General features: G+C 33.6%; 1 protein-coding gene across 1 annotated transcript; it reads right to left on the bottom strand.

Annotated features, from left to right (window-relative positions):
• Positions 1–9: 9 nt before the first annotated feature.
• LOC150108316 (uncharacterized) lies at positions 10–23,665 on the bottom strand. The gene is made up of 9 exons (XM_090390445.1): positions 23,631–23,665; positions 18,434–18,581; positions 16,076–16,288; positions 11,322–11,539; positions 9,576–9,681; positions 8,860–9,023; positions 7,598–7,727; positions 4,811–5,016; positions 10–95 (listed from the first exon to the last, which is right to left on the bottom strand). The coding sequence occupies exons 1-9, from the start codon at positions 23,635–23,637 to the stop codon at positions 10–12; spliced, it is 1,278 nt and encodes a 425-aa protein (XP_090246571.1). The 5' UTR covers positions 23,638–23,665.
• Positions 23,666–25,060: the final 1,395 nt, after the last annotated feature.

Below are 25,060 nucleotides of genomic sequence, written 5' to 3'. Positions count from 1 at the left end.
AACTGTTCACTATATTAAAAAAGCAAACGTATGCACACCTTCTTTATTATCCGATCCAATCAGAACCAGCAAATCGCACATTGAGGTCACATGTCCTGCAAAATATAAGATTGAGATTACACTTCTTCTATGCAGAATTCATTAATTTGAAACAGTAAAATTTAAAGAACACTCGACTATAAAAACGAAATAGGAACATTGGCATATCTTGGATGGATGGAAGGGAGTTCTAATCTGTGATGATGAATTCCTATAAAGACTTTTAAATTGTACCTAACCTAATCGATCCAATGCATGGATGACAAAGTTTTTCGTCCGAAAACTCAGTTTTCCTAATCCTTGCAAAACGTACACGCCTGCTGGAGTATGCAACTATTCACTCCATTTTTAAAGACCTAATGTATTCCCTCGTGGCCCTAAGGCTACGAGAATATGAAACTAATTACTTCGACGCAATTCTGACCAGTTCCAACTACAATAATTCTCTAAAAGTATGAAGACACCTGTAACAAACATCATATGTTGACAGTTGGACTACAAACTAAATAAAGTTTCTTCTTAATCGTCCGTCTCTTCTGCTTCCATTCTTTTGAGATACCTCTTTTCATATGATAGATTAATAAAAATTGCAATATACTGATATTCAAATCTAAAGCTAAAATATTTCCCCTCTTTTAAAAAATAGGGGAAATATTTCGCCCATCCAAGTATTAGAGGACTGTAGATTGGAAAACATGTATCAGCACAGAAAAATAAACGTAAGCGTGCAGGAATCAATAAAACTATTTGATTTTACTTCACATTCTGTAAATCTAGCGAACATGAACCATATGTAAGGCTGAATAGATATTCAGTCTAATATGTGCCAGAATATGTATCCAGAATGAATTAAACTATAAGCGTGGTCGAATCTTGCTTTGAGTCGGTCAGCAGAATTGGAAAATGCTTATTTACTATTGTAATTTATTATTTATTACTGTAGGCTACCGAATATCTGTGGTATTTCTTGCAAAATCTTCCTAATCCCAATATCCAGATAATAATGTCAATTTTTGTCTAAAACCAGATTTCCATATTTATAAGCAACCTTCACATCTCATATCTGAATGTGGTTCCAATATCTGCTCTTGAATCCAGTACTATAGTTAAACGTCTGGTCTGTAGTAATGCTACCTTAAAAATACGAAAGTACGGTTATCCAAGAATCTGTAATAATGCAGAAGAGTATAAAAATAAAGTATTGTACGATGAAGGTAACTTTCGTTAACCAAAAAAAGTTTCAAATTTTACCCAAAAGTTTGTTTGAATATAACCTTCGGCATAGGAGTTGTCTTTACTTGCACTACTTAAAAGACATGGACACTGCACAAGAGCCGATACATTCATTTTTATTAGTGCAGTATTATGTTTCACTGACCGGATCGGTATTTGGAACTGTTGGCTCTTTCATCAGAAAACCAGGCTGAAATCCATGAGGACAAAAACCCTCTCATCCGTTCAGGCCAATGACACCTAATCAATGAACTAATAAAAGCTGAATGTACGTGTTACTGGACAGAGTTTGGCCTTTTTTAATAGTACCAGAATGGCGACTCCTATATTCTGAGCAAATACTCTGGTAAAATTCTAATATTTTTAAAGCTTCATTTTATTCGTCCATCCGATAATGGTGGATCTTTAATATTCTCATTATATATTATTTAATTTTCCAAACTGAAGCCTCCACGTCCTGGTAACTTTAACCTTTATCGCTGAATAGTTTTAAATGTGAAAGAAGAACGATGTTATCATATAATTTAGTTAACCGGTTTCATACTGAACGAGTATGGATTTTTCCTCTCTAGGAAAACAGGCCAATGAACCAAAGAACACACAAAAGTAACAAATATAACTTTTAGTGTGTAGGAGTGACTCGTAGGACTACATGCAGGCGCCAAGTAATAATAATAATAATAATAATAATAATAATAATAATAATAATGGGACAATGTTGTAAAACTTGTTCTCAGAAATGAGCAATGTACTTCATTAATTACTTACACAGCTTCCCGCTGTCTACTGTGTATTACTCCCAAAAACATAACTACCAATAGCCTACTGTTGACCGGAAGCCATACCGATAACATAACGCTTGATGAACACATATTTTGTATGGTATGTATATGTGTATATATACTATATTCTTACAATTCCATAGAACTCCATAGAAAAAGCTAACCTCCTGGCTTCACACTTTACCTCCAATGCACACATATTTGACAATGGCAAATACAATGCTCCCTGTATCCTTTTTCCTAAAAGATATCATAAATCTGTTGTCTAAATTAGACACAAAAACGTCTCCTGGCCCTGACGGCATTCCTCCAATTGTCCTGAAGGTCTGTGCACCAGAACTGACTCCTATCCTATGCCATCTGTACACATTCTCTTACTCCACTGGTATACAGTATATATATATATATATATACCAGTGGAGTAAGAGAAAATTTTAAATTTTACAACATTGTCCCATTATTATTATTATTATTATATATATATATATATATATATATATATATATATATATATATATATATATATATATATATATATATAAATAACCGGGTACCTTCAACTCCTTGAAGGTACCCGGTTATTAAGCGACCACCAGTACGAATTACGTCAACGCCGTTCAACAGGAGATCTACTCTCATATATCACTCATCGCCGGACATAGACCATGGGGAAATTCGGCGAATCCCAAGTAGTTGCATTTGATATCTCTAAAGCCTTCGACCGAGTCTGGCACAAAGGCTTTCTAAGCAAACTCCCATCATTTGGACTGCCACAGGACTTCTACAGATGGGTTGTTAGCTTCCTGTCTGGACGCACACTGTGTGATGGTAGACAGCTTCCTAACCTCTCACCATCCAACTAATGCTGGGGTCCCACAACGTTAAGTTCTCTCACCGACCCTCTTCCTTCTATATATCAATGACCTACTTCCGTTGACCTCTAAACCAATACATAGTTTTGCAGATGAGAGCACATTACACTGCTCCCTTTCATTTGACAAACCCTATTCTACACAACCCACTTCAACCCATAGAACATCAATCGCCACTGCCCTCAATTCCGATCTCCAATGGGGCTCAAACAACCTCGTCAACGTCAACGCTAGAAACCCAGTTCTGTCTTATTTCTCACAAAAAAGAACCATTTTTCCCCAGCATTGTTTTCGATAGCATTCAAATTCCCAGACAAGATGAGATTTCTCTTCTTGGAATTACCCTGACATCAAGCATCTCCTAGCATAAATACATCACAACCATTGCATCCTCAGCTTCTAAAAAACTAGGTTTTCTCTTCCGCTCAAGACGTTACTTTACCTCAAAACAGCTGTCAACCTTATATAAATTACAAATCCGCCCAACTATCGAATACTGCTCTCACATTTGGAGTGGGGCTCCTAAAAGCTCCCTCAAAATTCTTGACTCAATACAGAGGAGAGCAATTAGACTGATAAATGATCCATCTCTCACCAGCTCGCTCCTCTCACTTTTAAACAGACGCTTGGTCTCTGCAATCTGTATATTCTATAAATATTTCCATGGGAAATGTTCATCTGAAAGAGCATCAATAATTCCCCCACTCTCTACTAAGCCCATTGAACACGTACAGCTGCTGCCGAACATCCTTTCACAGTACACCTTGAAACCTGCAGAACAAGTTTCTTTTCCTGCTCCTTCATCCTGCTACTGCTGAACTATGGAACTGTCTTCCCTCCTGACGTATTTCCCAAAGAATGCAAGATACAGGCTTTTAAATCAAATGCAAACAAATTTCTCCTTTCCCAACCCACCACCCATATAAGGCACTAATGTACTTTAGGTAACCGTTGACCAGCCAACCTCTCGTATATGGAACCAACATAAAAAAAAGCTAGAGAAAAGAAAATGTTATTAAAGAAAATCATAAGGAAGTGAAAATACATTTACAATACTGTATTTATCGTTACCGTAAGTTTACGTCGTCTGTTTACAAGATGAATCGTATGTCTGTCGGTACCTACAACGATATTTTCTTATATGATATAAAGCACTGTACATGTTATATGTCCTACGAACACCAGACATCAAAAATGAAAAGATAATGTGAAAAATAAATTCATATTTATTTACAGGTATAACGATTGATGCATTGATGACGACGAAGTAGCAATATGATTGCTTTATGGTAGCATAGCGCAATCGATACGATTGCTTCCTAGTAGCCTTGTCTATACACTAATGAATGAATGAATGAATTTAAATAATTAATGAGTCAATTTTATACAGTTATGATTTAATGTTGCATCTTTACATTTGTTTACAGTTCTCTTGACTGAAAATGGCCATGCACGGTCTGTTAGTGTTTGTGTGCGTAAGTTTTGATAAATTTTAACTTTTTATAATAGATTAGTGTATACTTTATGATAGTGAATGATTAAATAGACTAGTCTTAAAAATTAACACTATTAGTATTAAATTTAGTACTAAGTAAGCCCTTTAAAAATTAAAAATTATTAAAAAGACAAAGTTAGGTATCTTATAAATGCATAAAATATATGTATTCATAACATACCTAACTTTGTCTTAATTTTTCGATATTTCTAAGCGATTTTTTTCAAATTGTCGCATCTCTCCACAAAATTTTCTACTATATTTATTCATAAAAAACCGTGTATGAGTTAATCCGCGCTGTTCAAACCCGCGTTCTTCAAGGGACAATTGTATATATAGTACAGAAAGAGAGAGAGAGAGAGAGAGAGAGAGAGTATGATATGACCTACTTGAGCGTGCAGTAAATTTATTTCCTCTACCATTTAAAAAGATTGAGCCATACGATATATTTATAGTTGGCGAGTCCATTAGCTCTCCTTTAGTGATTCTAGCATCAAAATCCATTTTCTGTATTGAACCAATTATCCTAAGTAAGCCCTCGATAACTCTTTGTGGACAGTGTCCTAGCACATCGTCGATGCATTCTTTACTCTCACTGCGAAATAAGTTAAATTATTGTAATTAATCCAATTAATCCACTCAGAAATTTTCTTGATGTATATAAAAATAAACATGATTAGTACTTCTGTAATTAACACAGGGTAATCATTAACTGATAAATAAAAAGTAACTAGAAGCGAAAATTGTATGTAGTGCATACTAGTAGATATATAATACAAAAGATCGTATTTTTTTACCTCTCACAAAACAGATAATCCTGCCAGAGAACACATTCTTGTTGGTATGTATTGAATTATGGTAGGAGCAACATAGTCTACGAGGCATGCATTACAGCTGTCAATTATGCCCGTACTTCAGCTTGTGTGCTTGTTTTGAGAGATTAAAAAAATTCGAGTTTCCTGGGCGAAAAACTTTGCTGCCATCATTAGGAAATCCATTAACTATCCTTCATTTGAAAATACTAACTGAACCCACGTATTCTAGAGAACACACACATGACAGACACAGAAGACTGTGGTGAGAAGTTCAGCTCCTATGATACCGTTATTCGGTTTATATGAAGCAGTGCTATTGGAACCGATGTTAAGAAAAAGATGGGATGATAAAATCAATTTTTATAATAACAAGTATACTGTATATAAAATTTATTGAAAGGAAGTGAGTCGGAAGTTTATAAAAGGAGTCATAAAAATGTTAAGTACTTAGTTTAAGCATCTTAGTATTTGCTTCAGTTTATACAAGTTTATACTTATCATAGAAAAACGGGTTTTCGGATTTTTGTTACGAAATAGATTGCATATTTTAGTGTAAAACAGTATTAAATGAAGCATTCAGTCATAAAAAGCTAACGTATTGCAAAAGCAATAAGAGAAAGTTGAAAGATTAATACTAAAGTAAAATAGAATAGCGAATGAGAGAAAAGATGCAAGATGATTGATATTTTAGAGAAAAAGAAAAGTGAAAGAAAATAAAAGGTGTTCATATCGAATAAAAAAAAAGTAATCCTATATTAATTAAAAAATGAAGATACAAGGGAAGAACAGATCAAAAAGGAACACTGTTTTATAGAATGACTTGATTAGAAAAGAGAAGGAACAATAAAAAAGAACCGACTAGGATTGCAAGAAAAAACCTATAATCAGAGGAAAAATACTTATACAGCGGTTGATTTTTAAAGTGTTTCATGTAATCATCGAAATTACTATTTTCAAACCAAGTATTTTAAACCAAGTACTTCCTAGTTTGAAAATAGTTCAAATACATGATACTTGGAAATAATGCTGAGAAAATGCTGAGAAAGTTATTCTCTTTTAATTTTTTTTTTAAATTTGAAAAGAGAATAACTATTCAGAGAATAAGTGTTCAGAGCGCACAAGACGATTTCAAAAGCTATTCCATATTATATTTTGAGTGAGATACAAATGTGAAGTGTTTACTATCATTTTACAAAAAATAAAGAAAATAACAGTAATCTGGAGAAGATGTATGAGACATATTTCGCGAAATATAGACAACACGTAGTGAATTAGTACTGACTTTCTTTATATTCTTCTGGTAATTGCTTTGTCATGGCGAACAATTTTTGATGATCTTTACTACTTAAAGTTTTACATAATTGAAATGGATGTTACATATCCAACATAATTTATTAACAAATGAATTAAATGACAAGCTACCAGGATACAGAAACTCAAATACAGTGGAAAACGACGAATATTGGCGCTGAGTTCCTGTAAATAGTGCAATCAGCTGCTCTGTATAGCTGATCCCAGGGTCGTTTGGTATTTTCGAATGCTCTCAATTACCTCAAAAATTATTATGGATATTTATTGTTGTTTCTTTGATAATTTGCATTATCAAGATAAAGCTTTTAATGTTATTTTTATTTCACACTTGAACTATTTCATTTTATTTTCAAGAGGATTTTAAAGAACCAGAGTGAGAATCGATATTTTAATGAATTTGAAAATCATTTCCATACTTGTTAGAGTTTGATAGTAGCCAAATTAGGAATATGGCCTAAAGCATCTGGTATCGAAAGTTTGATTATAAGACAAAGCAACAAGAGCAGCACATAACCTACAAAATTCAACTTTAAAAATATCATAACCAAAGAGGTTCGTTCAATGACATCGCTCCCCGTAAGAAAGCTTTATGAAAAACAAGAGCAACTTAAAAAAAGTGTTCATACCACTAAATTTCTGAATCTTTTATTCGTGCTTGAGATTAAGTGAAATAGAATAATTATCAAGTATTTTATTTTACCGTTACCAATGCGAAATCTTTATTTATTTAGATGTAGCGAATAAAATTGTATTTAACTTTTTTTAGCATCTAATATAGAGGAAAGTTGATATATTTCATTTTAACTTATTTAATGGCCGGTCTGGTTAGCGTGTCCGTTCTGCAACCAAAAGGCTACTGGTTCGAATCCCGCAGTGGGATTCTGTAGTTGTCTGTTAAAATACTAGTGGCGGTAGTTGGCGTTGGTGTAGATGAAGAGTTGTAGAGTAAGTGCCCTCCCTCGATGAGTCTTTGAACTCCCTGGAAGTGTTAAGTAATAATAATAACGTATGCACAAGGAGGCTAATCATGAAACATATTAAAAAACTTACTTGTTTAATTTCAAAATTATTCCATCTGTTACAACAGAATCGATCGAATATTTTGAAAACCTCTTTAAGCATTTGTGAACTTGAGTCAGAGCAAAACTGGTGAAGCAGAATCTTGGAATGGATTTTTTACCTAAAAAAACAGATTCTTATTTAATAACGGGTATGGAAATAATATTGATTAGCAATTAAATTTGAATGACATTGGAGACTAGGAATGAAAATAGACTGTTCAATTTATAAAAGTTTCCAAAGTTATCAGTACAGGAAGTAACCTCTTTTAGAAGGAAAAAAAATCATATTTAAGTGTGTTACATATTATGAATTAACACTAAAATATGATGTTAACGTTCATTTTAGAAAGTGACGTTTTTCGACCTGTTTTACTAACGAGTACATAGGAGCTTAGAGTAGCAATATTTCTTCTCCGGCCTGCCGGTAGATAATGTTCTGCGGGACTGTAGGGTGGGGGGGTACAAATTCCATTGTGGTACGGATGCATGCGAAGTTCGTTTGGTGGGTAGATTACTTTCACCATCCAGTGCTTAACCACAACTCTGTTTATAAAGAGCTCAAAGGAATATAACAAATAATAGTTAAATAAATACAATAAAAAAATAAAATCGATCTAGTCTCCAGGGCATGGTTTCAAGATTATCTAATCCTTAGAGCAATTATTGTTGTAATGCGTTGTATGCTTCTCCCTCTTTCCTGAGCGTAATTATCCTTAAAAAGAATAAGAAATAAAAGAAACAGCGATGCAATTCAGAAAAGATTTTAATTACAATACATAGGGAAAACCTGAAAAAAGCTTTCAGTCGTAACTCAGTTGCTAAGAGCCACTGTTACTCTACCGTAAAGGCTGATGATACAATCCCAAGTTAGGCGTTTATGTTTGTAAAAGCCTGCACACTGACAAAACGTTTATAGCCCTTTGAGTTAAGAAGGCTTATCTTTATATGCAATATAAAAATAATCTTTTCTTTCTCAAACAATCTAATTTTACAACTTTTATTTGCGCTATTTGTGTGTGTGTGTGTGTGTGTGTGTGTGTGTGTGTGTGTGTGTGTGTGTGTGTGTGTGTGTGTGTGTGTGTGTGTGTGTGTGTGTGTGTGTGTGTGTGTGTGTGTGTGTGTGTGTGTGCGTGTGTGTGCGCGTGCGTGCGTGCACACGCACACAACCACATACATGGGTTGATAGCTATGGAAAAAATTTAAAATAGTATTTAGAAAAAATATTATATATATACTGACACTTTTTATTACCTGCTATTGGTATACGCGTGGTATTATTTGGCGTGAATAAACCAGAAACAGTGTGCATAACACTGATGGACTTATCAGTGAAAGAACTGAACGTTAACGCGTTTTCGACTGTCCCACAGTTCGGTTGTCCTATGGTGTCCATGCATTTAGAGACATTGGTTAAGCTGAAAAGAGAATGCGCAGTTATTATTTTTACATGATTCACTATTTTCGAATAATTGAGAAAAAATCAAACCAATTAAAATAATATCATTCACACAATTTTTAAACTTAACATGATCTCTTAAAAATTAGATTGTAAAAATGGACAAAGGACTTAAACGACTAAAGAAATAATTGTTTTCATTTACACATGCAAGAAACTGTGTCAGATATTTGGGTAATGTATATAGCTCAAAGTATGGCTGAAGAATTTACTGCATATATAAAGCCTACATGTATAATATGAAGAAATAATTGTTCATTAATAAAACACTAAATTCATATTTGGATTACAAGTTGAGAACTTTAAACGAAAAATTTAATTCCTATACCTTAAATAATTTTGTAAATATAACTATCAAATAGTAAGATCTTTATTTTTTTTCTATCTATTATGGCGTGGCTAATCGCTTTATACTTCAAGAGAACTAAACCGAAAAAGAAAGAGTAATTCTCATAACGTTATGACGAGCAGAAAAAATGACTCGTAGAAACGATATGAGAATCAAACATACCTTTGTACATCAAATATACTTCTGCTAATTCTAGCGCCTTCTGCACAGGCTTGTATTTCATGAATCCAGTTCTGTAACGTGACGTTATCACAGTCTGAAATCATATCTGAAAGATAATTACAAGAGATAAATAAGAACATTGACTAATGTACACAAACATGAGAGAAGACACAAACACATACATTGGAATATTTGTTTTTAACTTGCCATCCTAGTTGGCGGCGTGGTTAATGTACTACATCTCTGATCGACAGACTGTAGGTTCGAATCCTGCCTTTAGCATGGATATTTATGTTTAGGTGGGAGATGAATTTATTCCTGTGTAAGACAACTGCCTACCATATCGGAGGCCTGAAGTAGTTTAAAAGTTAAATAAAATAATAAGAAGCATGATATGATTATAGGCTTTTAGCCTTTCGTAGGTGAGTGACACAAAATTAAGGGAAACCAAAAAACTGCAATAGTTTTTCTATGGTGATTTTGTTATTTTCAATTGATCCCAATTAAGGGAAACTTTGACTTTTGTTCTACTGTAATGTTTAATTGGTAAGTTAAGGAAGGGAAAACTTCCTAGGATCCATCGGTTGTTTATATTACGCTGATCTAATTGTGAACGACTGCATTATTTATGATTAGTTCATGGACGTGTTAGGCTTGCGTGCTTGCAGACATTTTGGATAAATACTCTCAACAGTGAAACAAGTAAGGAAATTATATTTTTTTTTGTTTCAATAGTATTCTGTTATAGTAATAACATTCATAGAGCCGTTTAGTATATAATTTTAGAGACATAATTTTGTTTTGTCTAATGTTGCCATTAAAATGTTCGTTAAAATAACAAATCTTAATAGCGAATGTAAATATTAAATTTAATTAACTGAACTGCTTACTAGCCAATCGTGTCCTATGGGCAAATAAATATGCGTCATATTTGCATGTTGTTTTAACTGTTTACATTCAATACAGTTTAAACATTTTCAGCGGTGAATTATGGATTTTTGATAAGTTGTTTGTTTTCACAAAAAACTTTGATGTCGATGATGAATTTACATTATTCAATGAACTGCATGTATATCGAGTAGTGGAACTTTTTATGACAAATCAAAAGATTGTGTTAACGATTATAGTGGATTTATGACAGGACGATCAGAAAATGATTTTTCTTATACATATGCTCATATTGTAAGCCAAGAATTTGGTTTGGGGGCTAATTTTGTCTCTACAAATGATCCGTTTGAAATTAAAATAGAAATAGCTGGACAATTTGCAATATAAATCAGGAATATCAAATTCAATTATATTTCATTGAGCAGTGGTAAATTATTCATAACAGTTTAAAACATGTCAAATTTTGTCAAAAAAAGTAACAATACTGCACATAATATTGGGTCCATCTGAAATCACAAATTTTATTACATTATATCCTTCTAAGACGATTGTGTCTTATTGCAATATATATAATTTGTGCACGCATTTTGTCTGTTTCTCCTGTTAACAAAAATTGAATGACCAAAAAATTTTTGAAAAACATGTTAATTCCAATTTAGACAAAATGTGTCCAATAAAAATATCAAAACTTGCTGAGGGGACCATACGAATTTAATTAGTACTTAAGTATTTTGCGAAATTCATCTAAAAATCGTACTGAACTTTACAGTTACCACATATCTAACTTACAGTTTTAAGTAATACAATAAGGTAATATATATTCATCCACTAACATACAATTACCTTGCCTCTACTAACCTGTTTTATCCGTCTTCTCCCTAATGTTTCTTATCACTGGATGAGTTAAGTTCCGTTCTTTGCACACAACAACATTTTTCGGATGTCCGATATCTTCTGTCGGCCATGGCAGATCCAAACCAATGAATACATCAAGTATTCTCAAAACTTTGTATAGAGTAGCGTTAGAACATGATCCCATCGATGAGTGAAAGCAATTGTAATTTTGTTCAATGTTCCTAAAATCAGAAAGAAATGTATTTACATTATGATAAGTCATTGAAATGATTATTTTGTGTGGAAAAAATATTTTTCCAGAGAAGATGGAAACTGTTGCATAAACTGCAGAATATGATTGGAATATTAATTAAATTTCAATCATCCATTTGGATAAGTGGTTGATTGAAGCACAGGTATATGAAGTGATATATGATGCGTGTGAATCTACCAGATTTACGGTGACTATTGTATCCCAGGAATTAGTCCTTGGATCATTGTTATTAGATTTATACATTAATGATTTTGGGAATGACCTTTAGATATTAAATTATTTGGTGATGGTGCAAAGATGAGTAGGGCAATCCGGTAAAGTGTGCAAATGATAATAGCTAATAATCCAATATTAATAAATATAAAGTTATGCACTTTGGCATCATGAGATTTTCAACACTCGTAATATATTGTTGGGATTATGCTACTGGAAAGTGATGAAGCTAGGGATCTTTGGAATTAAAATGAATAGGAATTTGAATTTCAGAAGTCACTGAAATTCTGAAACGAGCATTGACATGTAAGGATAAGGAAGTCACTATCTCTATTTACAAGGCCTTGTTAAACCCTAATTAGAAGAAACACACGTATAAACCACAGTGAAAATTATTAAATTGTAAATATTTCATCCTAAGTATCTTAGGACATCATCAGTACAGTATTTAAACACAAAAATTAGGAATAACATACAGTTAGGGCGCATGATTACAATAGAATCTCATGAAAACGTGCATAACGTGCTAAAGTAGTACAAAAAAAAAAAAAAAAACGTTAATTATTTAACACAATTTTGTATGATAATTTCCCATACTTGAGGAATAGTAAGAACGTCGTTGCGGTTTAGGTTTGGTCTGTGTAGTAGGGCTTCAGAACTTTCTTTGTATAAACGTTCATGTTTAAATAAAGATCTATGTAAAAGTTTAGCCTTTTCCCAATAGATCCTATGGTTTGGATTTTCAATTCCTTGTTGAGAAAGGCCAGATTTCTGCGGTTTAAGAAGACGAATGTGGTCTTGATGTTCCGAGATGCGTTTCTGAACAGACCTACCTGTCTGTCCAAAGTAAGATAATTTGCATGAGCATGGAATCTCATAAACACCAGGTAACATCAATGGTGAGAATTTGTCCTTAGGAGAAGGTAATAAGTTGTAAATTTGGTTGATAGGTTTGTAAGTAGTGGCAAAATTGTATTTCTTCATAATTTTAGAAAGACGTTCTGAGATGCCTTTAACGTAAGGTATGGGAATCCTATGCACTTCTTCCTGTCTGGTTTGATGTATGCAGAAGTGACTGATGATTTTTTGAGTTGTTTTGGGATTATATCCATTTAGGATGGCCGTATTTTTGATAACTTCTTATCACCTTCTCCTAAGGACAAATTCTCACCCTTGATGTTACCTGGTGTTTATGAGATTCCATGCTCATGCAAATTATCTTACTTTGGACAGACAGGTAGGTCTGTTCAGAAACACATCTCGGAACATCAAGACCACATTCGTCTTCTTAAACCGCAGAAATCTGGCCTCTCTCAACACGGAATTGAAAATCCAAACCATAGGATCCATTGGGAAAAGGCTAAACTTTTACATAGATCTTTATTTAAACATGAACGTTTATACAAAGAAAGACACACAGACCAAACCTAAACCGCAACGACGTTCTTACTATTCCTAAAGTATGGAAAATTATCATACAAAACTGTGTTAAATAATTAACGTTTTTTTTTTGTACTACTTTAGCACGTTATGCACGTTTTCATGAGATTCTATTGTAATCATGCGCCCTAACTGTATGTTATTCCTAATTTTTGTTTAAATACTGTACTGATGATGTCCTAAGATACTTAGGATGAAATATTTACAATTAAATAATTTTCACTGTGGTTTATATGCGTGTTTCTTCTAATTATGAACGCACCACAGGTTTCTTTATTTAAAAAAAAAATTGTTAAACCCTACCTGGACTGCTCTGTGTAGATTTAATCTACACAAAGATTTAATCTACATTTATATATAGAAGAAGACGAAAAGAGAGAGAGAAAGTATAAGTAAAAAATGATCATTCTTACCTCTCAATTGATATTTCAGAGTAGGTTACAGTCTGAGTTCCGGAAATGTACGTAAAAAATCCATTCAAGCACTTTTGTATTACAGAAAACGATAGTGTGTCTACGCAGTTCTGTAGAATTTTGTTATTAATCCCTGAAATAATAGTTGCATTTAAAATGAGCTATAAATCTCAGAAAATCTACAGAATATTCCAAATTAACTTGTACAGTCATTTTATTAATTGCTTGCGAGATTCGATGCCGTATTGGTTTGATGTCTTATGATAAGAATGGATATTGAAGAACTATTAACTAAATAAGTATATGGATTGTTTCCTATTAAAGTATTCTGTTGATATGTTTTTGCATAAATCACGCAGAGTCCTTTTTATTGTATATGTCTCTAATAAAATTCCAGCGTAAGAATGGAAGAAAAAAATTTCATCTATTTTGGTAATTTCTATTTTTTCTTATTAATCTTATTAATCCATTATTCTTAGCCAAATTTTTAAAATATACATACATAAAAATTTAATACAATAAAATGATTAAATGATTTTTAAATTAAGTAAATTTGCAACACTACTTTAACGCTACTTTATAAGCTCAGTTCACAAATCTCCAGTAGAGGTTGTTAAGTAACTTTAAATATATTTTAATAACTTCTCATATTTATAGCTTGAATGCATTTACATTTCTCCTTCAACAAGCGCATTCAGTCACAGAGTAATACGTTAAAGCAGCATAGTTAAATTGCAAACTATGGCATTCCCAGTCTGCCCTGTATCGAGTGAGGTCATTTCAAACCATTAAGTAACATTTTCTTAGGTCAAATTTATTTAGACGAGGGCAATGCCTTTTCCTCTCTAAACAAGAATTCTATCAACCCATTATATTACATTCCATAGCTATCAACCCATTTTATTCTTCAGAAATTAACTCTATTTAATCTTCTTCTTATTAATCTTTATTTCACGTATTAAACTGTCTTGCTTACGATTACTAATTCTATTTTATAAATTTAATATAAGGGTATTATCATTGAATCATTAATATTCTAAGAGAAGGAATACAAATCTGACTCCTTTTTATCTCCCCTGTTTAAATAGTCCATAAATTCTAGTTTTTCATCAACTCAACACAGCGACAGAACAGAAAAACATACAATTTACAGACATCAGATACACTTGCCTCATAGCCTTAGTTGCTTCGATCTTAATTTGAACACCCATAACCAAATCTTTATGGAATCAGCTGAATATAGACTTACTTCTACATTGCGAAATATATGCCCTTCTTTAAAGAGTATGATACATGTAGATATGATATGGAATGGATATTAATTTTCGAGTACAAGATTCGAGTACAAGCACTATTAGGTAGTTTCTTGATAGACTAGAAGACTTTTCATTATCCAAAAATTCTGTATCTTTCTAGAGAAAAGCATGCAATATTCTTGATTGATTATCTATTTAGAAGTAGCGAAGGCAGTGCATTGCCATCTGGATGTGACAAAGGCGAAGAGCGTTTTTGGCTAATGGCTCTGGCGAGAATCCAAAACACGTGATTGCCTTGACCATTAGCCGAAACCGCTCTTCATCTTTGTCACATCCAATGGCAATGCACTGCCTTCGCTACTTCTAAATAGATAATCTATCAAGAATATTGCATGTTTTTTTTTTGCAATATTCTTGGAAGAGAGTTTCTCTTATGTTTTTTTTTTTTTTTGTCAACTTTGAAATTCCTATTGAGTAACCGGAGCTGTCTTTTGCAACCATTCCAACATTCACTGTATACAAAAAACTTTAGAATTCAAATGGCCTGTTCTTAACTTTAAATTTCACATCATGATTGCCTTTTTTATTATCCGATATAAAATGTAGGACTCTTCATGGAATTTATATCTCCAGCTCTTCTTTCTCAGTTATTTACCAGCTTCTCTCTCTCTTCATCTGGTGTCTCCTGCTTCTCTTGTTATTTTTATTCTTCTTTTTATTTATTTTTTCATTTCTCTTGATAGCCAGTGTTCCTCTTACTCCATCTATTATTGACACATGGTCCAGAAGTTCCCATTTTGTGCTTAGTATACATTATTTCTTTACAAGTATTTTTTTCTAATTCACATGTTATTGTTTACTTCTTGCTCCAATATCCGGTACTGTTCTTTCTATTTTTCTACTTTATGATATAATATATGCATTTATTGATTTAGAGTCCATATCTTCAATCCTAGATACTAGTTTTACAACTATGTGGTTTTTTTTTGTTTCGTCTTAAAATAGTGTGAATTTTGCATTTTAATATATTTTTGTGTAACCGAAATATTGCTACCTTCCTTCATTGATATTATTTTATGCCTCAATATCGTGTTTTGTTTTGTTTTTTTTTGGTTGTTGTTGTTGTTGTATTTTATTTTAACCCTGTTCATCTATTACAGATGTTATAATGATTTTCGTTACAGATTATCGGTTAGAAACCATGCAGAAATAACATAAACAAAAGCTGAATTCTGATCCCCGTACCTACCTCTAGTTTTTTTTATGTAATTTTCGTAAAATGCTTTGATAGTAATGAGGAGTCTCTCGCAAAAAGATTTGAATAGACGCCACTCATCGTACCGACAATTGATGTTTCCAGCACTTTCCATGGATGAATAAACCGAGCTCAGTATTCTGTAAGGATTATAAAGAAGTCAGCCATTCTATTTAAATTTAGAAATGAAATAAAATATATTGTATAACTACGCAATGTACTTAAATAAGGAATGAAATTTGTTAAAGAAAAAAAATGCAGAAAACGTCATTTGCTAACCCAATGATAGCTCATTGGATATTTTAACACTGCTAGCCCCAATCCATCGGCGACAACGCTGATACAAAAATAAGTCTCGCTATAAGAATTCATATTATTTTTAATAGTTTTTCGGTGATGGATCAAGATTCTGTGAGAATGCTGATCCACAATAACCAAATAATGAGAGATTATTTGGTTTGACATTCTTTATTTTAGGACTTGTGGAATACTTTCCGATTAATTTCGTCCATGTTGGGAGATGAAGCGTGAATTGTACAAGGGCAAAATTTTCTCTAACCAGAAAACGATGATCCTTTTCAAATTAGGATATATATAAGATTTTCTTGTTTCTGAAATCAGGTACAAGATTAGAACACAGTTCGCCGTTGTTTTATTTATTTATTTATTTATTGCAATCCATGTTTCTTTTATAATTATTTAAATAATATAAAAGCAACGATATCATACTCAGGTCGCTAATATATACAGTATATTTTTTCTTACACCAGACATGATGAAAATTGAGTTGTAATACATGCAGAAAACTGACGCGAAGAATTGACGCATAAGTTTAGTTTAAGTAAACGTAGGAAATATCTGCAAAAAAGTGGGCAAGTGGGTTCCATAAAGAATTGGAGGGAATAATACTAATGAGGCAATAGGCTGATGTTAAAAAGCTCAATTCGCTTTTGTTCGGATATATTTTGCTCGAACTTAAGATATAGATATGATTTTAAAAAAGCCCTCAACTGAAGTAAATAAATAAATAATACCGATTATATAAAAAATGTAATCGGTACTGATTACAAATATATATGCAAGTATGCAAGCAATTCAAGAAAGACACATTATATATTACGGTCATATCTAAACAACTTTACTTCTGCATCCTAGAGAACAGGAAGTTTGGAGTCTCAAAAATATATCTGTCATCAAAAAAAATAAATAAAAATCAGCTAACGCCTTTTTTCCCGTATACAGGGAGTAGGCGAGGCCGTTTAGCCCTGTCTAACTTTTGGAGACTGAGTGGGCAGTTCAATCTCCGCTGGTACTCAATCAGAGATAGCTGGCCCAAGGCTATCACTAATTAAGCGGCACGCAGTGAAGAGTAACAGCTCAACAAGTGCCGCCATCTCGTGGTCCCTAACCCTAACACTCGTATTTAATGTCTGAAATAATGTGGGTTCTACGTTCGATTTTCTTGAGTTTACGGGACGAAAATCCCGAGTTTCTGGGAGAAAAAACCCGCTTGCCCGTGCCAGAGATCGACTAACTCTAGAACCGCTCGAAAAAAAGCTTAGAAAAATTTTCTCTAGTCGCCGACTAGACTCGAAATCAAGTCTTCCTTCGTGCGGCCAAGAACCGTGGTATACAAATGCCACATCCGCTGAGCTATACAGGCTTCACGCCATTGAAGAATATTCCATAACTACTTGTATAAAAGAGAGAAAAAGGAGAGAAGCTAACAATCTCATTCTTTACCCAACACAGTATCTCTATTACCAGGCATAGTGTTAGCACGGAGAACAGTGTTCCTTAAGTTGAAACTTGAATTGACAGAAATGCATCACCAGAAGCGAAACCTGCAGCTTGAGGAGATGCTGTTTTAGTGAAACTTTTAATATTTAGTAGGACTCATTGGTTGGCATTTCTTCCAACTAGGAATGTACCTTTTATAATTGAATACTCGCTATGTTGTCTAAGCGTCTTTCACAGAAATGGGCCAAAAAATCATAGAAGTAATTAATATGGAAGACTGTTCATTACTGGCCTCCTTTAATGCTAAAACTCCATTACTATCGGTACTGTGATTTTAATATAATATTAGAGTAGTACTTAAATGTTTTTTTCCCGAATTCTGTTGCGTTTAAAACTATGTATTTAAACTGAGGTAAAGGGCATGATATTTGTTACGATCTTTTACTTACCTGGACACAAAGTCAATAGTTAGTAAATAAAACAAAATTTAATATTAAGCTTCTCTCTAAAAGAAGTGAAAAAAATACAACTAGAGAATATCTTACGTCTCTAGTTTGTTTAAAACTTCGTCTCCTTTGAGCTGGTCGATTTTCTCCTTTAGACTTTTTTCTACAACTTCCATCCATTTAGTAGATTCTGTCTGTGAACAAGGCTTTCTTTTGGAATATCTTTCTAACATGGCTAGCGTGATTCCTATAATGAAAAAAAAAAAAAACAGGTGAAAAATAAAAAAAAAAAATTTAAACTTTCCGTGCTGTAATCCGTCGTTGCATATATTACATGGCGAGTTTATTAGGTATATTTACATAATAGCAAGTAGCTTCCCTTTAGCTCTATGAATAGAATCAGTTCCTGGGAGCATGGACCAAGAAAGTGTCGCAAGCATTCTACATGAAGCACTATCGACTGCCTCCAATATTTGCCTCATATCCTCATATCGTAGGATCTTTCACGAGAACTGAAAGAGATGGCCCATAATCACATCGCACAAATGCAGAAATAACTCAGGCGTATATCTCACGACCACGGAACCATCCAGAATAAGACTGTGTTTTTGATCGTGTAGGAATATGATCGTGTGAAGAGAATTCACCATGATCAAGCATACTACAGCAATCCAAAATTAAAATTCACCCAGTATTACGTGACATGTGACAAGAAAATATTCTTGCTCTTCATATTATCATTATTAGCCACGTGAACAACTGGTATGACGATTCCACTGATTCACGCAGCACTCGCGATTCTGTGATCTTGCTGACAGTATGAAGCATCAACCACGTTAGGCCTTTCTAGAGTAAATCTCTAATGAAACAGTTAATTTCACAGATAATAGGGGAGAGCATATCTAATAAACTGAGAATTCCTAATAAACTGCCACACTCAGTAAAATTATTAACTCCAAATATCAAAATTAATTTTGGATATGTGCACAAACAGTTCAAATTGGAAAGTTGCTTTTAAAATAATAATCTTTGGATTTGTTTTTACAAGATACAACGATTAATGGCAAGTTTTCATTTCGCGTGTAAGCGTGATTCGAGTATAATTTTAATGATTTTTTAGAAAGAAGGATCACAGAATTGTCCTCCCGTAGAAGTCCATTATCAACGTGACTCATTACATTCTTGATACTCTTCTTAAAAGTAACAATATCAGCAATTCACTATATCTGTGATTACAAATAAAGTTTCTTACAACAACAATTGAATATATATATATATATATATATATATATATATATATATGTGTGACAATAGAGGCGTGAGTTTGCAACACAACCTCCAAACGCCTGACAATTGCACGTATTCGTGATAAGTTTGAGACCCCATGGTACCGTGTGTGATGTGCACCAGGGAATATCCGGGCGGCCTCGCACAGCAACAAGTCCTATTTCCTCTGCTATGGTGTTGCAACAGTTTATACGCTGGTCATGGAATTCTACCACACAATGGGCACATGAGACAGTGTAAGCATGCGGCGCATTCTTAAAACAGCTCAATGGAATGTTTACATCCCAAGATTATTATATGCAATGAATGAAGACGATACTGATCGAAGAATGCAGTATTGTGAGTGGTTTCAACACAAGGTAGATGACGATGCGGAGTTTGTAAGAAATATGGTTTGGTCTGATGAAGCACAATTTAAGCTTAATAGAACAGTGAATCGGCATAATTGTGTTTACTCGGGTCCAGAAAATGATGGCGTTCATGTGGACAAGGCAGTCAATTTATCGGGGCTCAATGTCTGGTGTGGATTGTCATCTGGGGGTTTAATCATTTTTCTTTGAAGGTACTGTTACTGGTCATGTATACATAGACATGCTACGCACATCCATTTTACCTGCCATTCATTCACTTTATGGGAATGATCAATTTCTCTTCCAATAAGATGGCGCACCACCACACTCCCACCGAGACGTGGCATCTTACCTCGATGAGAGTTTGCAGGGACAATGGTGTAAACATTTATTATTTTTTCTGCCTATATAATATCTCTATCTGTACTTTATTCCTAATTCTTGATAGCTTTACTCTAATGCGCTTTTTCTCTCTTATCCTTTCTCATTTACTCTACTGCGTTCTATGATTATCCACCTTCCGTATATACTAGTCGAATGCGTATGAATACTGGAAATTTATTTGTCAGACTGCGCCATCAATATATCATTTAATTGGCATAAGACTAAATAAAACTTCCGATAGATTTCCCTTTCTCTCACGAGCGAAGTTTCTTTTAGCAATGTAACAGTCGTTGTTCGTAAGTAACTGAACTGCGTTTTTTTGCCTTAAATTTTTTCCCGCTCACAAGTCCGGTTTATTTAAGAACAGTGCAGTTGTAAAATAAAAGATCATGCAGCACTCTTTTAACAAATAATTAAAACACATTTATTTACAAATTATACATGAATTAAACAATCGGGAGATTGCTTTCTCTATTCATTTATAAAACCTTTAACATAAATTAGAACCTTTGTACTTTAACACTAATTAACTTCTTTAACTCATAATCGTATTTATTCTCCGCTTACAAAATTCAACTTAAATTCAACAAGCAAAAATATTTTGGAATAATTTGGAGAAAAGAGTAAAGCTAATTATAATTGCAAATACCTGTGGGATTTCTGCTCAGTACATGCACTGGTTATTACTTATCCAATGTTCCAATATATAAATGTGCACAAATTCATATGGGGAGAAGAGACAAGGAATACGAAAAGTCTAATTGACTGTCATTGTTGATAGTGATATTTTCTCCTTGGTACAGGACACCACAGTGTACAGGGGATTTGAAATTGGAAGTGAACGATATTTAGTCTTGAGTAGGATAAAATTGAATTTCATATTGAAAAGAAGAACACTTAAAAAAGTTTTAAAGCGAATAAAAGTTGAGCAACTCTCAGATGTGAACTGTAGACTAAAATACACAAATATTACTCAAGAAAAAATGAAAGAGTTTGAGAGCAGGAACCAAACTTTGGAGATTCAATGGCAAGCCCTGAAGAAAACACTGACTGATTCAGCCAGAGAGGCATGTGGTGGTGGTGAGGTAATCTGCAAGGATAAAAAAATCAGAACTGCATGGTGGACACCGGAAGTTAAAGAGACAGTGAAAGAAAAGAAAAAACATATTAAAAGTTTGGCAAATAGGTCGGATTTTGCTCTTAGAGAATACAGAGACAAATGGAAAAAAGCTAAACATTGTATAAAACTAGCTAAACAAAAGTCATTGGAACACTTTGGAAAAAACATAGAAAATAAATATAAAGAAGGTGGCAAGATATTCTGGAGGATGGTGAAGAAACTCAGAAATGGAAGAAAGAGTACTGTAAAAGGATTACAGATGATAAAGGTGACATGAAAAATGGGAGAAATAGATATCTTTGAAGGATGGAGTAATTACTTCGAAAAATTACTAAATGAAACACAGTGATGAGAGAACAGTGGTAAGAGCACTCAACAGGCATGCAGTCAGGAATACATATCCATACGTGAAGTAGAAAAAGCCATCAAAAGCCAGAATTCTGGAAAGGAAGCAGGAGTATGATATTCAACCAGAAATGTACACGTATGGAGGTATAAGTCTTGTAGTGACTGCACTGCATAATTCAGAAAGCCTGGACAGAGGGACGAATTCCAGATGATTGGAGCAAAGCTCTCATAGTACTCATACATAAAAAGGGAAATGTGAGAATTACAGAGTTATTTCTCTACTGAGTGTTTCTGGCAAGATCTATGCAAGTATACTTGAGAAACATTTGAGAAGGATTTTGGAAGAGAAGCGTGGTTCTCTTCCAAAATCTTCCTCTATTCCTTCATATACCATCGGTATATGAAGGAATAGAGGTTGTCAGGATCAGATTTTCACTTTAGGACATATAGCTGAGAAATCGTTGGAATATAACAAAGATCAGTATTTAAGTTTTATGGACCTGGAAAAGGCTTAGGACAATGTGCCAAAAGAGAGAGCGAGAAGTTATTCAAAACGCGACAATTATATGGTGTCAATGAGGCATTATATCAAGATACTTAGTCTTTATTTGAGTGGTAAGTCAGCAGTTAGAATTGAAGGAAGTACAGGAAGATAGTTTAATGTTAAATCTGGTGTCAGACAAGGATGTACAAACTTGATATCACAATTGGAGATGTTCTTCTCAGCTCTTTGATTTATACAAATGATGTTATACTTCTAAATAAATCCACTACAAGTCTGCAAGTTTCCCTAACTAAATTGAATAACTGATGTAATAGATATGGTATGATGGTCAGCATTAAGATGACAAAGACAATGAAAGTAGACAAATTCATTGAAAATATGAACTGCATTGTGAATGGAGAACCTATAGAACAAGTAAAACCTTTTAGCTCCTTAGGCGCGATTTTTGGCGAAGATAATAAATTAAATATGGAAATAGACAATAAAATCAACAAATCTGGTATGGTAGGAATTCAACTGAATACTTCTATATGGAATAAGAGAGAAATTAGTCAAGACACTAAATTAGCTGTATACAAGACAGTGTTTAAGCCAATTTGAACCTATGGATCTGAGAGCTGGGTCAGAAGTATAATACTTGACCAAAGACTATAGATCGCAGATATGGGACTCCTGAGAAAGATTAGGGGTATGAGCAGATGGCATCAATGGCAATATCATATTAAATATGAGGATATTAGGAAAGAACTTGACATTGTTAGCATCCAGGAATGTGTTAGCATACCTAATCTCGAGTGGTATGGTCACTTAAACAGAATCGGAGAGGAAAGATTAGGAAAAGAAGTGTTCTCTGCCCAGTTGGCAAAAATAAAATCCAGAGGAAGATCAAGATATAGGTAGATTGATGCAATAAAACGTGCCTTAGAAGATAGAAATATAATATCTGATAATGTTGGAGTCTTGACAGGTAACAGACAACAGACTGATTTGGAAGAAAATTATAAATAGCAAGTTAGTAATGATGTTCATTTTTCATGTAGCATTATCATATCCTGTACAGCCCTTAATGGTATATGTCAGGAATTTGATGATGATTATGAACATTTAGCCTCAATCAATAAAAAAACATAAATATTTAATAAAATATAAAATCAATAAAAAAAAAAATCATTATCCTAATCGCCATATTAATGTACTATAGGCTTACAACTTTTCTTGACTGATAGTTGCAGAAAAAAATATCTTTAAATATATATGTTATTTATGAAAACAATAAAACGAAATTCCTTTAAGCATACTTACTGATCATTTCCGTGTGAGGTATTTCGTAACACACAGTCCAGTTAAATAAATCTGTAGATAAAAAAAAAAACTACGGTTAAATTAGCGAACATTTAAAGTTAATATACATGCAGAATTAATATGTTGTTTGATTAGATTTATTTGACAACAAGTTATTCTCTCTTTCTTCATTCACACATGTACATAAATGCGTAATTTAATGCCTATATATCTATTTTCTATGAAAACAAATGCAAAACCCTGAATATGTACACGATCAAAATAACACAAAAATAAGGAAACGTTTGTGTGATTAACAGCTCTTGTTGCATCTAATTGCATTTTTTTTAATTTGTTCTGTGGGTTCATGATGTACTAAGAAGGGATGGTGGGCAGCAGCTGCACGTATTCCGACGGTCTTAATACTGAGTGAGGGAATTATGGATCTTATTTCATATGAACATTTGCCATGGAAATATTTATTAGAATTTCTGCAATACACATATTGCAGAAACCAAACGCTTGTACGAAAATGGAAGGAGTGAGTTGTTAATAGAAGGATTATTGGTCAATCTAATTGCCCTCCTCTGTATTGAGTCAAGCATTTCTAGGGAGCTCTTAGGGACCCACACTCCAAACGTGAGAGCAGTATTCAATAGCTGGAGGATTTGTGGTTTGTATAAGGTTAACAGCAGTTCAGAGGTGAAATAGCGTCTTGAGAGAAAGAGAAATTCTAGTTTTTTAGAAACTGAGGATGGAATGGTTGTGATGTGTTTATGCCAGTAGGGGCTTGATGTCAGGATGATTTCAAAAAGAGAAATCTCATCTCATCTGGAAATTTGAGTGTTCTCAAAGGTAATAACGGGATAAAATGGTTTCTTTTTTGTGAGAAATAAGGCAGATCTGGGATTTGTTATCATTGAAATAGGTGAGGTTATCTGAACTCAATTGGAGAATAGCTTGGAGGTCGGAATTGAGGTGAACATTGAGGAGAACATCAACTATTGGGGTTGATGTTCTGTAGGTTGAGGTGAATTGTGTACAGCAAGGTTTATCGAATGAAAGAGGAGGAGTGCAACATGCTGTCTTAAAAACTATGTATTTGGTTGGAGGTCGACTGAAGTACGTACAGTATATAAAGGAAGAGGATTGCTGAGATAAACAGAATCTTGTGGAAACCCAGCATTAGTTGAATGGTAAGATGATAAGGAACCATCTGCCATAACACATGGTGTGCGTCCAGACAGAAATCTGGCACTCCAACTGCAGAAATCCTGGGACAGACAAAATGATAGGAGTTTGTTTAGTGAACCTCTGTGTATATCTGATCAAAAGCTTTGGAAATATCAAGTGCAACCACTTGGAATTCGCAAAACTTATTTATGGGATTTGTGCAGAGATGGCTGATATATGTGAGTAGATTTTCTGTTCATTCATAGCCATGGAATCCA

This window comes from Typopeltis vanoorti, chromosome 3 (genome assembly GCF_054136105.1).
Source record: "Typopeltis vanoorti isolate ZY-2024b chromosome 3, IOZ_Tvanoo_1.0, whole genome shotgun sequence".
In the NCBI taxonomy this organism is placed as follows: Eukaryota; Metazoa; Arthropoda; class Arachnida; order Uropygi; family Thelyphonidae; genus Typopeltis; species Typopeltis vanoorti.
The sequence above is the reverse complement of the archived record's forward strand: the minus strand, read 5'-3'. Positions and strand labels throughout refer to the sequence as shown.